Here is a 15,857-nt window from a genome sequence, read left to right as displayed (position 1 = left end):
TTAGAATTACACACGCAGCTCATGTTACCTTTCTACTGGACAGTGATGTTCTAGAAAATAAAAAGACAAACCGAAGAATCGCATTGCTAATAATACTAGTCTGAAATGGGGAGGCGGCTTGTTCCCTCCTAAATGAGCGTACAAAGTTGATTTACGGCTGGACTTGGACCCCTGAATATCTGTTTTTTTACTTTTGGCCAAGAAAAGGACAGTGGGATTTATGATGTGTTGTTCAAGGCCCAAAACTTCCCTGGTAACCACCAGTGTATAGTTTTGCTGAAGGTTGGCAACCGGCCTAGTTGATTTATTAGCAAGACTGGCTTGATCATTACAAGGGCCTTCCTGAGAGTTTCTCTGGAGCTCTTCAGAAGCCAGATCTTGGTGACTTGAGGTGGACTCAGCACAATCCTCATGTGTAAGTGCTCACTGGGAGCTCCTATAGGGGAGGGATGTTTCAGTGTACCTGCCTGCATTCTCTTTCTCTTCCTGTATCATATCCTTCGCCTTTAAATCATGGTCTTGTTTGAGTATGCTCTGTGGAGTCTGGTAAGTCTTTTCAAATACATAAACTGGGGAAAGGTTTGTGATGAATCATAAGGAACTGAGGTATAATTTTATTATTTACTGAATGTTTTAGGTTTCAGGTGAATCTTAAAAGCAGATTAATGAAATTCTTTGCACGTCTCATCCTTAACATATTAAGCTGACGTACTTAGGTGAATTTGAATTTTATTTTTCCCTCAGTGACCTTCAACAGAATAAAAGTTCCCCAATCTTGGTTTACTTTTTGATAAGTAGATTGATTGCATTGATGAATAAGCTTCAGAAACTAAATTTAAAATATCATTTCCTATAATAAAAATCTATGGGTTTTGACTATCTAGCACAACTTGTCCAAACCACGGCCTGCAGGCTACATGTAGCCCAGGACAGCTTTGAATGTGGCCCAACACAAATTAGTAAATTTTCTTAAAACATTATGAGATTTTTTTTTTTTTTTTTTAGCTCATCAGCTATCATTAGTGTTAGTGTATTTTATGCGTGGTTCTAGACAATTCCCCTCCTTCTAATGTGGCCCAGGGAAGGCACCCCTGGTCTAGCATCTCCATTTCCTTAGGAAACCATCTGATTCTGGTAAAGCTGACAATCACAGAAAATCTTACTCTGCAACACATCACCCCCAACCCTGCGCTACAGGGGAGGTCCTGTGAGGCCCTGGCCCAGCAAATTACAAAACCAAGATGAGTGCTTCAGGGTAAGAATGTGAGCCACGCCAATACTGCCGAAGTTATTCCCTCCTAAGTAATGAAACCCTATCTGCCATGGGAGAGAAACAAGCCAAAAGAGAAACAGCTTACTCCTAGACGTACCATACAGAGATGCAGAATCTATGGCCCACTGAAAGGAAATAACTGCAGAGTTGTTATATGGAACCAAATCCTGCTTAATTTTCACATATTCACTAAACTTTGTAGCTTAAAAATCCTATTCAATCTTGCCATTTTACAAATAATAAAGCTTAAGTCTCAGAGAAAAGGAATCTCCACAAGGTATTTCACACATAGCACTTACAATTAGATTACAGGTTGTCTGACTGCCAGGGAAATGTTTGAGACTCACAAAAGTGAGATTAAAGGGACCTATCACTTTCTGTTTGTTTTTGGTAGTCAAAAATAACCTGTTGAGTCTTAAAGTGAAGAAAAGTGCTCATCTTTAATTCAGTATTTCTAAAACTTCTTTCACTATGACATACCTTTTCAACCAAACAAATCACCAATATAAGAAAAACTGGTCTTTGTGGAATATACTTTGGGGGTTCACTAATCTATTCTACCAAGTAAATAACAAGTTCCATACACACATTTCCTAGAGCCATATATGAATAGCACATCATAATTTCTGGGTAATTTCACTTACATTTTGATTATCTGAGCCACAGCTAAGAAAAGTGCCTATCACACAGTAGAACCAATAAATATTTGTAGAATGAGTAAATACAATCCTCACAACAACTGTATGAGACTAGGTCAAGTTTCATTATTATTTGTATTCATGGCTGAGAATATTAAGGCTCAAAAATGTTAAATGACTTCCTAAAGGTCACAGAGCCAGAAACTATGGAATTAGGGCTTAACTATGACTCTTCTGGCTTCAAAATCCCATGTTATATAAATGCAACATAATATCTTCTGAACAGATTCTTCAAGGATATCTTAACCTATTTTTAACACTAAACACCCTAACACTAAAACTCATCGTAAAGTACTGGTAGGAGTCTTAAATTATAATCAGCTCTTGACAATCAAACTGTAACTGTTTGGTTAGAAATTAAGAGCAAGAAACCGTAACAGACAATAGTAATGGGAAAGTAGAACAAAATTTCAATCCATCAAAACAGTTAATATAATGAAAATGATATACCACAAATGTGATCTCTATGGAATAGATGATACCCTTGTTATGGTATGCAGAATGTAGCTTTGTACTTTAATGTATAAAAATGTACTCAGCTGGCCAGGCATGGTGGCTCATGCCTGTAATCCCAGCACTTTGGGAGGCTGAGGTGGGTGGATCACCTGAGGTCAGGAGTTCGAGACCAGCCTGGACAACATGGTGAAACCCCGTCTCTACTAAAAATACAAACAATTAGCCAGGCATGGTGGCGGGCGCCTGTAATCCCAGCCCCTCAGGAGGCTGGGGCAGGAGAATCGCTTGAACCTGGGAAGCAGAGGTAGCAGTGTGCCAACGTCGCACCACTGCACTCCAGCCTGGGTGACAAGAGCAAGACTCTGTCTCAAAAAAAAAAAAGTACTCAGCTTTGTCATGAATTCAGTTGTAGAGTCAACATGAATGTAGCTTTGGTTAGTTACCTGTCACTTGGTAGTTTTTACTGCCAAAAAGAAAGCTGGAAACCCTATTACACTTGAAAGGAATTCAGATTTTCTACATGTAGTTTATATAAAATAAATATGCCTTGCTTTATATAAAATTCTGGCCATCTACTATTAGACTGCTACACTATACACATATACCATCCTAATTTTTAAAACCAGCCACAGAAAAAAATCCATTTTATTTATATTTCATTTGGATTTTAATTTTGAGAAAACATTAAGTCATATAGTATCTTTTTTTATTTAAAAATAATTTTAGCTAGTGACCCTTTTCTGCTAAGACAATATAAACACTGTAGAAACTAACTTATACCACCTCCTAGAGTCTGCTCTCAATGACCAAAGCTTGTAAAATAAAAAAAGATTAAGACCAGCTAGACAATCATTATTTGGCAACCACCACAGTAATAGTGAATTCAGCTAAGAAACCTCAACAGATGCTAAAACTAGAGGGGAAAAGTTTGATGAAGTATAATATGTTCATAGAGTCTTGGGGAACTTCCTTCAAATCAAAATACTTAACAATTATAAATACACATAAAATTTATTTCTCAATTTCAAAAGTAAAAAGAAAACCTTTTTAATAATGGAGAAAACTAGCAGAAGACAGAACTTTAACCAAAGGATCAGGATATGAGATACCACCAATATGGGACAAATCAAAAACGAGTTCCACTTGAGAGGATGCAAAAAGAACACCTCAATCCTTTTGGGATACTCCTGCTAAAAACGTGCAACCTAAATCTCATCATGAATAAACATGAGACAAAACCATACTGAGGCACTTTCTATAAAATAACTGACCTATAATCTTTGTAATTTACCATATATGAAAGTCAAAACGTTCAGGAACTGTTCCAGTTTCGAAAAGAAACATGACAACCAAATCTAATCCACATAAAACTCTTTTGAATAAAGGCAAAACTTGGTTACATAGAAAAATGTTCTAATTAAAAAAAAAAAAGACCATGCAATATTTACGAGTGAATCAGCACCATATTGACAACTTAATCTCAAACAGATCAAAAGAAAAAAAGACCCTTTGTACTATTCTTACAAAACAAGATAAAAACAGATAATCTTCCAGCTGCAAAACTAGCATTATATATTTCTATCATCTTTGACATGAGTTTCATTTTCTTCTGGATTTGAAACGAAAGATTTTTGAACTAACCACACCTTATTGGTACTTTTTTGTTTATCTGGATTCGTAGGTTCCAGCAGGGTTGGGAGATTCTAAGATTATGGGAATTTTTAGGAGTGTCGAGATGAGGAATCTAGATACTAATAGAAGGAAGGAACAAAATATAGTAAGAAAAACTTGAACCTACAATCATAAGAAATATCCTCTAGATACACTCATAAATAGATGTGTAGGGAATTTAAAGTAAGTGCTTTCCAAGAAGATGACTGCTGTCACAAAGCAGTGGTAAAGTATTTCACAATATGTGGTTTCAAGAACTGTTACTTTTCCCAGAAAACAAACAAGCCTAAAATCCCATATGCCACAGATAGATAAAACTTGTTTTTAATTTTACTGTTTCTTTCATTTCTATATTGTAGTAAGTCAAAATATATCAACTTTTTTAAAAAGTAGGTATTCAAATTTTAAAGCAAACAATGAAATATTAGCAATAGCTACAAAGACACTCTTGAATATACTATCAATTTATAGAACAGTTCCTTTAATATGAGTTCTCTAAACTTGCCAGGAAGGATTCTCTTGGGGTGACGGTGGAGAATGCAGATTAATAAAGAAATACAAATTCTAAAACAAAAAAGGTGGCCTTCATAATCTGTTTTTAATAAATATTCTAATAAAAGTTTCTTATAAGTTTTGTAAGTACTACTTATACAGAAAATAGTTAACACAGCAGGTCTGCAACTGCTATCCCTACAAAGATCTGCTTACAAGGTTGGCCTTTGGCTGATGTCTAGGAACTTGGTTTTCAAGAAAACGCTCATTATTCCCTGAGGAGGGTGATTTACTCTGCCTAATTGGTTTGTACAAAGAATATAGTTTATGCTAAACCCCTGTCTTGCTTCTGGGAGTCTAGAATTGTGGTATTTGCTAAAGCAGAGGATGCCTGCATGACTGACCCCAATAAAAACCCTGGACTCCAAGGCTCAGGTGAGCTTCTCTGGTAGACAGTATTTCACACATGTGATAACAATCCCTTGCTAGTGGAATTAAGCATATCCTGTGTGACTCCCTAAGGAAATAACTCTGAAAAGCTTGAGCCTGGTTTCCTCTAGACTTCATGTGTCTTTTTCCTTTGCAGATTCTGCTTTATGCCTTTTTGTTGTAATAAATCACAGCAATGAATATGACTATATGCTGAGTCCTGTGAGTCTTCCTAGTGAATCATTAAACCTGGGGTGATTCTGAGGACTCCTGACACCGTATTTTAATATATAAAATTACCTTCTACAGGGTTCCAAGTATTTCAAGTTCACTGTTATTTATATATTAACAACAGGCAACTGATAGCTTTGAGATGGAAAAGAATGTAAATCTTGCATCATTTTCATTCACAAAACTATTATTTTTTGGACTACTGGAGATATGACATTCAGAAAGTAACATAACATTTTCTAAAATTTCAAATTTGCAATTTCAACTGTAAATATGCATAATCGGAAATTTTATTAACTGGTTGTTAGATACTATTTCTATAAGTGTAAATATTTTTAATTCCCTAAAAATGAAAGGAAACCCACCCTTATCCTAAAACTCAAACAAATCAGAATGCAAAGTCAAACAAAACAGTTTACTGTACATTACAATTAGGTGGTGTTTAAAATTGTTGCATTCTTACCATGTGGAGTGATTGTCTGTACAGGTTTAGCAGGGGACCTTACATTCCATATAGTCAAGGTGCCATCTGAATGACTGCAGATAAATTGTTTTCCTTCATGATGCCAAGCAACAGAGTGGATAGCCTATAGAAGGATGAAAAATACCATTTAAGAAATCTATTTAAATAGCAAACTATTTGTAAATGATCTCATAATCTATTAATTTTCATTTTTAACTTTTCTTTATTTCCTAAGGTTAATATGTGAACTTAATATTTCCATAATAATTTGGCCCTCTTGTAATACAAATGAGATTGTTCTTCATACTAACACTGTTTTAATTCTCTGTACTTACTTTACTCCTTAAATCAGCATAAAGAAGGCATGATAGTGACATCTATGGACAAGTTCAGTAAAACAAAATGTTTTCTTGCATTATTTTTAGCATAAACAATACCTAAACATAAATTACCAAATTATTACAACCAATGTCCCAATGGAAAAACTAGTTGCAATGACAAGATTAGAATAAAATGTGTTAATTGACCACACTCCTAAGAGCCAAAATGTGGATCTGGAATTAAGATCAATACAAATGCTTCAGGTTGAGCTACAAGACATGCTCTTCATCTCTCACAGTAATTACTGAGGCAATTTTGATCTCAGGGGACCCTCTTCTGATAAGAAATTTATTTTGTACTTCTGGGTCGCTTAAAAACTATCTGGAAAATATTTTTATATCACCAAAGTACGATACCCCTCATTTTTTTGCTCTAATATTATTTAAATTTTGGTATGTAAAAAAAAAATTTTAAATCACTCTCCCATGCGTCCTTTGAATTATTTCTTTTCAACTCAAGTTGATACAATTTTAGTTCTTAATGGTCAACTGACTTAAAGCTACCCTACTGGAATGCAAGAATTGCAGAGTATAGCGCAAAAATCATATAACTGAAACTCAAAACTTCTGTCACATATAAAGTCAACATTTTCTATGATGTCATCTATTTATTTGGGTTCCTTCTATACTTATAAATTTAAGCTAAATATTATAAAATATCTTAGTATAAAATCAGACAGATACAGATAATCAGCTATACTTCTAAATGCCAATATTTAATACAATGTTTTCTATTCAAAGTACAGATGTTCCTCAATTTACGATGAAGTTATACCCTGATAAACTCATCATAAGTCAAAAATATCATAAGTCAAAAATGCATTTAATGCTACCAACACAGCAGATGATCCTTACTTAACAATGGTTCAATATGCAATTTTTCAGCTTTAAGATGGTACAAAAGCAATATACATTCAGCAGAAACCATAATTGCATTCTAATTCCTAAGGAGCTCCTTTACTTTTTATGTCTTGATAAACCAACTGTAAAGTCAAAAACATCATAAGTCGAAATACTGTAAGTCAGGGACCATCTGCATCTCTTACAAAATTCTAAATAAAATCTTAAAACGATAATAAACTGACATATACATATGACATTTTGAAAACTCAATTTTAAAATAACCAATCCCTTAGTAGCCTTTACAAGTAAAATTATTTCTGCAAAAACATGAGCAGTGCTAAAAAGCTTTTAAACGTTTTTTAAAAAATTGATAAGGGAAAATACAAAAGAGGTCTACAGTGCTATCTGGAACCTATAGATAAAAACATCTTAATAGTATCATGTATAAATGTATATCATGTATATAAATATGTATCATATGTAGAGAAATATTTCTACTTTGCTAAAGAAAACAATGTGTATCTTTGTTTTTTTTTTTTTTTTTTTTTTTGAGACGGAGTCTTGCTCTGTCGCCCAGGCTGGAGTGCAGTGGCGCAATCTCGGCTCACTGCAAGCTCTGCCTCCCGGGTTCACGCCATTCTCCTGCCTCAGCATCTCCGAGTAGCTGGGACTACAGGCGCCCGCCACCACGCCCGGCTAATTTTTTTTTGTATTTTTAGTAGAGACGGGGTTTCACCGTGGTCTCGATCTCCTGACCTCGTGATCCGCCCGCCTCGGCCTCCCAAAGTGCTGGGATTACAAGCGTGAGCCACCGCGAAAGTGCCTTCTATTTATAAAATATTATTAAATTATTAGGCATTCCAAAAACAAATACTATCTAATTACTGGAACCAATGATTCACAATTATTTTGGACAATAGAAACAAATAACAGAAAACACCCCACAAAAAAGCAAAGAAATAACCAAATATGGACATGCAACAAACATGCACTATTTATTTATACAATTTTCTATATGCAAATCCAACTTGATACAAGATGTGTTTTCTTTCTAATACTAAGTATATATGTAGAACATATGTAGTATCACGAGTATTGAAAAATATGTATACAGTATCTACCATGTATAAAACATACAATTTATACTTTTTCTTTAGTCTTCTTGAGAAAATGACATAGAAATTTACATAAAGTGAGAAAGTCAAATCTCACCAGCAAATCTGACACATGCTCAAAATCAGAAGCAAGGTGGGTTAGGAGCAAATCTGAATAATTCATGGGAGAAGATATGAGATATAATATAGGAAACATAAATTGGGGTTGATAAATTTTGTGTGTAAATTGGCTTATCTGTTTTTCCAAGGAGAAGATATAAAATTTCCAGGTGATTAAGAATATTTACTTGTTTATGGCCGGGCACAGTGGCTCAGGCCTGTAATCCCAGCACTTTGGGAGGCCAAGGTGGGCGGATCATGAGGTCAGGAGATCAAGACCATCCTGGCTAACATGGTGAAACCCCGTTTCTACCAAAAAATACAAAAAATTAGCCAGGTGTGCTGGTGGGCGCCTGTAGTCCCAGCTACTCGGGAGGCTGAGGCAGAAGAATGGTGTGAACTTGAAAGGTGGAGCTTGCAGTGAGCTGAGATTGCGCCACTGCACTCCAGCCTGGGCAACAGAGCGAGACTCCATCTCAAAAAAAAAAAAAAAAAAAAAAAATTTACTTGTTTAAAAAAACCTGAAAATTATACATGTATATGAATAACGGGATCATGTTAGAAAGAGGAATAAAGGACAGATGAATGGAAAATAGAACACAATAAATAGAAGACATACAAAAGTCATGGAGGACAAGATGAATCCAGGGTAGAGAAAAAAAAGTGAAGACAGAACGAACGCAGATGATATAGCTGTTCACATAATCCACAAAGCAACAGTGCATGCAATTCTAAAAGCTCTTTAAAAGATGTAGTATCTGACAAAAATCATAACTATAAAAAGGTTCATGAAGATAATTAAGAGTCTGACATCAGTATTTTCATTTTTGATAAAATTAAAGAAAAAACAAAAGCACTGCCTACTGTGACACATTTTTCAAAAGCAGTAATATTTAATTATTAGGCTTTGGCAAAAGTAGTACTATGATGCTTCTGCTATTCTTATTAGACAAGACAGCATCTTGTACAATAATTTTCTAGGAAGACAAAACAGGCTAACTGCTTACCTATCAAATTTTACATTCACTAACTCAAAACTGTATGGAAACTGAATAAATTCTCTACTTACTGGTTTTGCAAATTAATCAGTATTGTCAGAATCATTTCACAGTAAATGTATATATTAATAAATCCTAATCCAGCTGCTCTTACATTACACATATACTAATTAATATTTTTAATTTTATTTTAAAATAATTTTTCTCATAGATGTTATTTTAACATTCTATTTAAAAGCTGCATTGATCCCCAATGTAACTATCTATTATTGTCAAAGCCCTCAGAAAAATGCCAAAAAATGACAAAAGAAAATGTATAATATAGACTTTCATTTAAAATTACATTTGCAAATACATGAAAATATTGAAAATACTCTGTAGTTTTATTATTCTTATATAATCAAATAAAGTACATGCTTATAGCCCGAATGATTTCTTACATGTATGAATAATACATTAAATTGTACAGCTTTTGTCCTAGTATTTTAAACTTGTGAACTTTTCAACATTAGTTACACCATAGAAGGGAGACAACCATAATACTATATAATTAAATGAGACAATTATTGAATCATACGTTTTGTAAGGTAGTTGATAAAAGTTATTATACATTGGACATTAAATGATTTATAGCTTTGTTTCCTTTCTCTCTAAAGATTATAAACAGTTATAAACTGAAACCACTGCCCTTTCCATTAAAAATAACCTCCCCCAACCCCATTGCACTCCAGCCTGGGCAAAAGAGTAAGACTGCCTCTAAAGATGAATGAATGAATGAATACATAATCCAAGTGGAACTTTCTTCTATTATTTTGAAAATGTGACCAAATTATTCATTGTTTTAAGTACTGTTTTACCTTTAGGAAAGTGTATTTGTGTGTGTGCATGTGTATGTCTGTAAAAATAAGCAGAAAATAAGCTGACTTAAAAGCACCAGTCTAAATATGGGAGAAAAACATCCTTAAGGGAATAAATGGTTCCATGAATATACATAGTGCAAAAAAATAATTCATTTAAAGCTGTTATGATTCCTGTGCTGTGAGTTGCAAACATATTATTTCAACTTTTTTTTTTTTTTTTGACAGAGTCTTGCTCTGTCGCCTAGGCTGGAGTGCAGTGGTGCGATCTCGTCTCACTGCAAGCTCTGTCTCCCGGGTTCATGCCGTTCTTCTGCCTCAGCCTCCCGAGTAGCTGGGACTACAGGTGCCCACCACCACGCCCGGCTAGTTTTTTCGTATTTTTAGTAGAGACAGGGTTTCACGCTGTTAGCCAGGATGGTCTCGATCTCCTGAAATCACGATCTGCCCGCCTTGGCCTCCCAAAGTGCTGGGATTACAGGAGTGAGCCACCACGCCCGGCCTCAACGTTTTTTTTTTAAAAGGTTTCTGATGGTCTTGAGACTTCAGTGTGCCTAGAGAGCTAGCAAAGCACAAATTATTGTTTCTTCGTATTATACTACCAATATTTCTGATGCTTCTCAATCTACCAGGAAAAACCAACATGAAACCCAAATACAAAAGTCACTGATAGATGATGCTAGACATATGACAAAGAATAATCATAAAATAAAGAAGTTCATAAGTATTATTGTCTTAAAATATCAGTAATACTGCATTTCTTTCCTGCCACACTGATTACTACAAAAGGAATATTGATACTTTATTTTCAGAAACAGGGTCTTGCTCCATCACCAGGGCTGGAATGCAGTGTCGTGATCAGAGATCACTGCAGCCTTGAACTCTGGGGCTTAACCCATCCTCCCACTTCAGCTTCTTAAGTAGCTAGGACTACAGGTACATGCTACCAGGCCTAGCTAATTTTTTATTTTTTTTTACTTTTTGTAGAGGCAGGGTCTTGCTATGTTGCCCATGCCGATCTCAATCTCCTGGCCTCAAGTTATCCTCCTACCCCTGCCTCTCAAAGAGCTGGGATTACAGACATGTGCCTTTGCACCTGGCCAATACTTCATATTTTAATACATTATAGCTTAAAAAAATGGAATGTCCACTAAAGAGATAAAATTTTATATAGATGAAGCATCATCTGTGAAATATTAAGAATGCTATTCAAGCACACTCAAAATCTATCACTGAGACACAACCAGGGGAGAGTAGAGTTTGTCAATTAAAAAAATAATAACTATGGTTACAAAGCAACAAAAGCTCAAGGGTGCAAAGGTACATTTCTGTTCCCATTACTCCCACCCATGTGAATCACCCTCAAGAGATTAAATGAACAATTAAAGCTGTACTGAGTAGAACTTTAATTATATTAGAAATGTTCTAAATTGTTATGTCATTTAATACATTTGTGCCTGTGTAATAAAAATGAATTTGAATACAGTAATATACCATTGAATAGAACATAAATATTAGGGGAGGGGAAAGGTAGTACTTTGTCAAAATCTTAAATTTTTAACCCTCACTAGTAAGGAAGAATTACGCCTATAATAATTTGAGTATCTGAAATTGTACACCTGGCAAAAACGGCACTGAGAATCAAATTCTATGACAGAATAGCATAAACTCATGGAAACAAAGCCAGAAATTTTTACTCAGTTTACATTACAACAAGTTAATTTAGAAGTTAGAATTTACACCTAACTAAGCACCACTGTCATTTAAAACACGATTTTCATTTTGTATATTAATATGTGTTAAGAATAAGTTTTATGACAGGCATCTGTGTTCACCAAGGATACTGGTCTGTAGTCTCCTTATAATTTTTTTTTCCAGTTTTGTTAAAGGGTAATGCTTGCCTCATGAAGTGAGTTGCAAAGTGTGCCCTTCTCTTCTATTTTTAAGAAGAGTCTGAGTACAACAGGTATTATTTGGTAAAATTCACCAGCAAGCTTTCTGAGCCTGGTGTTTTCTTTGTGGGAAACATTTTCATTACAACTTTGATTCTTAAATTACAGAGCTACTTAGGTTAAGTATTTGTTTCAGAGTGAGCTTCGGAACTTCCAAGAAATTTGGGATCTTTCAAGGAAATTCTCCATTTCAACTAAATTGCTGGATTTATTGGCATTAAGTACATATTTCGTTATCAGTCCCTCTGTATTTCTGTAGAAACTGGAATGATATCCTTTTTCACCTCTACAATGGGTAATCTGTGCCTTTTTTTCCCTCACCACTCTGACTACATGTTTATTAATTTTATTGATCTTCACAAAAATCCAGCTTTTAATTTTATCACTTTTCTCTATTTTTCTGTTAGCTATTTCGTTGATTTCGGCTCTTTATTATTTCAGTTCTTCAGCTTACTATAGATTTAATCTGCTCTTTTTCTTCTAGTTTCTTGTGGTGAAAGCTGAGGCCACTCACTTGAAACCATTCTTGTTTTCTAATACAAAGCATTTAATGCTATAATGGATAATTTAGCTGTATCCTACAGGACTTGGTAAATCTTTTTTTCTTTTTTTTCAGTTCAAAATACTTTAATTTTCCTTATGTTTTCTTCTTTGACTCATGGGTTATTTAGAAGTATGTTGTTTCCCTTTTCAATATTTACAGATTTTTCCATCTATATAACTGATTTCTAATTTATAGTATAGTAAAATAACATTTTATATGAGTTTAATCTTTTAAAATTTATTGAGATTGATTTTATGACATTAAATATAGTATGTCTTGGTGATGTTCCGTGTACAGCTGAAAAGAATGTGTACTCTGTTGGTGGGTGAAACACTCTGATACCTACTTGTTTGATATTAATATAGTCATTTTGGCTTCCTTTTGATTACTGCTAATATTACTTTTTCCATCTATCTTTTTTTCCAACATATCTGTATCTTTAAAAGGGGGTTTCTTACAGACAGTATGTGGTTACATCTTGCTTTTTTATCCAATATGATAATCGCTGCCTTTTAATAGGGTGTTTAAACTATTAATCTGATTATTGACATAGCTGGATTTAAATCTACCATCTTGCTGTTTGTTCACTGTTGCTTCCATCTATTCTTTGTTCCCTTCTACCTTCCTCTGGATTGAATATTTTTAAAATCTCAATTTATTTCCTACTTAGCTTAACTTTCTGAGTTGCTGCTGTTGCTTTGGTATTTCCTTTAGGATTTACAATACATATCTTTACCATAGTCTACCATCATATAATATTACACTACTTTATGTATAAAATAATAATCTATTAATGGTCCTCTGTCTTCTGACCATGTCTTCTGACCATTGTGCTACTGTTGTCTGTTTGTTAACTCTATGTATGTCAAAAATCCTACATTTTTATTATATTTGGCTTGGATAATTAATGATCTCTTAGATTTAGAAAATAAGAAAGTTTTTATATCTGTCACATATTTGCCATGTCCAGAGTCTTTCATTCTTTGAGTAGATCCAAATTTCCATCTCATAACATTTGTCTTCTGCATGCAGGACTTCTTCTAACATATCTTATAGTTGAGGTCTGCAAGTGATTCTTTCTTTCAATTTTTATGTCTATAAAAGTCTTTATTTTGCCTTTATTTTTGAAAAAAAAAAAATTTCACCAGGTATAAAATTCTAGGTTGACAAATTTTTCTTTCAGTACTGTGAAGGTGGTGTTCCACTGTGTTCTGGCTTACATTGTATCTAAGAAAACAAAATTTGCTGTAATTTTTTTTTTTTTTTTTTGACAGAGTCTCGCTCTGTCACCCAGGCTGGAGTGCAGTGGTGTGATCTCAGTTCACTGCAAGCTCTGTCTCCCAGGTTCACGCCATTCTCCTGCCTCAACCTCCAGAGTAGCTGGGACTACAGGGGCCCACCACCATGCCCAGCTAATTTTTTGTATTTTTTAGTAGAGATGAGGTTTCACCATGTTAGCCAGGATGGTCTCGATTTCCTGACCTCGTGATCCGCCCGCCTTGGCCTCCCAAAGTGCTGGGATTACAGGCATGAGCCACCACACCCAGCCTCTGCTGTCATTTTTATCTTTGCTCCCCTGTATTTAATGTGGCTTTTAAAATTCCTCTAATTGTTCTCACAATCTTCTCTATTACTAGTTTCTAGGAATTGAAAATTGTGCTTTTATGTAGTTTGTTTCGTGTTTCTTCTGCCTAGAGTTCATTCAACTCTTAAAATCTCTGAGTATATAGTTTTCATCAAATTTGAAACTTTTGATCATTGTTTCTTCAAACATACTTTCTCTCCACTCTCCTCCTAGGATTCAAAATACACATATTAATCTGCTTGAAGCTGTACCACAGTTCACTAATGATCTGTCCTTTCTTCCTCCATTCTTTCCCAACAAGTAGTTTCTACTGCTATTTCCTGAAGCTTATTAATCCTTTGGCAGTACTGTTCAGAGTATTTTTCACCTTATTTTATTTTTCATCTGTAAAAAATCCACTTGTGTGATTTTTGCCTTCCATGTCTTTCTTCAACATGTTCATGCTTTCATCTACCTTCTTAAGCATATGGAGTCTATTTAATAATACTTGTTTTAATATCCTTGATGCCAATGGTATCATCTTTGTCATTTCTGAGTCTGTCCTATTTTCATTTTCTTCTCATTACGGGTCATATATCCTGGCTTTCTGCATACTTCATATATTTCTATTTGGATGCTAGACATTGTAAAATTTATATCGGGCTACTATTCATACTCTTCTGAACGTTTTTGGGTGTTTTTCCTAGGATGTAGTTACGTACTTAAAAACAGTTTAGTCCTTTCAAAGTTTGCATTCAAGATTTGTTAGGATAAACTAAGCCAGCCTTTAGTATAGGCTAGTTTAGTTCCACCACTGAAACAATAGCCTTCTGAATACTCTTTCTTATACCCTGTGTATTACAAAGTTTCTCTACTCTGTTGGGAATGTGAACTATTCCCAGTCCTGTCTGTGCTACAGAAATGGTTCTACTGTTTCCTTTTTGGTGGATCTTATCCAAGCCTTATACCCATGCAATAATCATATTCAACTGACGACTCAGGGCAGGGGTCCTTTTGTAGACTTCTACAACTCTCTTTCTAAGCTCTTTGCTCTCTAACACCTTGCCTTCTAAGCTGAAGATGTCTTAGTTTCCCCAATTTCCCAACTCTGACTTTTCAACTCAGGGAGACTTCTCAGTTTCCACCTAGGTTCCCTCTTCCTGTTCCAAGAACTGGAAAATCTCTTCAGGCCATTAGCTAAAGCAATTGAGGGGTTTACCTTTGTTTCTCCTCTCTAAAAACTACTGTTCTACATGACCTGCTGTCTAACTGCTGAAAACTGTTGTTTCATATATCCTGTCCAGTTTCTTTGTTTAAAGCAAGAAGGTAAATTAGTCCCTGTGACTCCATAGTGGCTCAAGCCTAGATCACTATTTAAAATAATAAGCAAAACCTAAATGTTCAATTTTTAAAATCTGCTTTCATCTGCAGACCACAACTATGGATCTCAACTACACAGAAATGACAGGAACTCTATTTATTCAAAACATGCTTGTTTAATTTGAAGATCCTGACTAGTGAGCAGCAAAAAGTATACAGTCATAAAAACAAAGGGAATTCCCTTTCAGTCATGCCTAAAAACATAATGTACAAACATGTGCAAAGTATTCAAGTGTTGCTATAATTACTCAATAGACTCTGATGTTTCAGTAACTGAACATACCAATATGATTATCATTAAGATTATGATGTATTTTATCTTAAACAACCACTTACACATTTCCTAGATATAGCTCTACTCACTGAATTGGAAACCATGAACATTCCTGATGTCTAAATTATGGCCACTAGA

At 34.7% G+C, this 15,857-nt stretch overlaps 1 protein-coding gene across 4 annotated transcripts in view; it reads right to left on the bottom strand.

Moving 5' to 3' along the window:
- The window catches only part of STXBP5 (syntaxin binding protein 5), a 190,873-nt gene that overhangs the window by 102,444 nt on the left and 72,572 nt on the right, over window positions 1-15,857 (bottom strand). For all 4 annotated transcript variants that reach the window (XM_055266723.2, XM_055266704.2, XM_055266714.2 and 1 more), the window contains exon 8: window positions 5,714-5,837. In XM_055266723.2, coding sequence (XP_055122698.1) covers window positions 5,714-5,837 — 124 coding nt within the window. The remainder of the gene's footprint in view (window positions 1-5,713; window positions 5,838-15,857) is intronic.

Source organism: Symphalangus syndactylus, chromosome 2 (assembly GCF_028878055.3).
Source record: "Symphalangus syndactylus isolate Jambi chromosome 2, NHGRI_mSymSyn1-v2.1_pri, whole genome shotgun sequence".
Classification (NCBI taxonomy): Eukaryota; Metazoa; Chordata; class Mammalia; order Primates; family Hylobatidae; genus Symphalangus; species Symphalangus syndactylus.
Note: the sequence above shows the minus strand (reverse complement) of the source record. Positions and strands in the feature narration are given on the sequence as shown.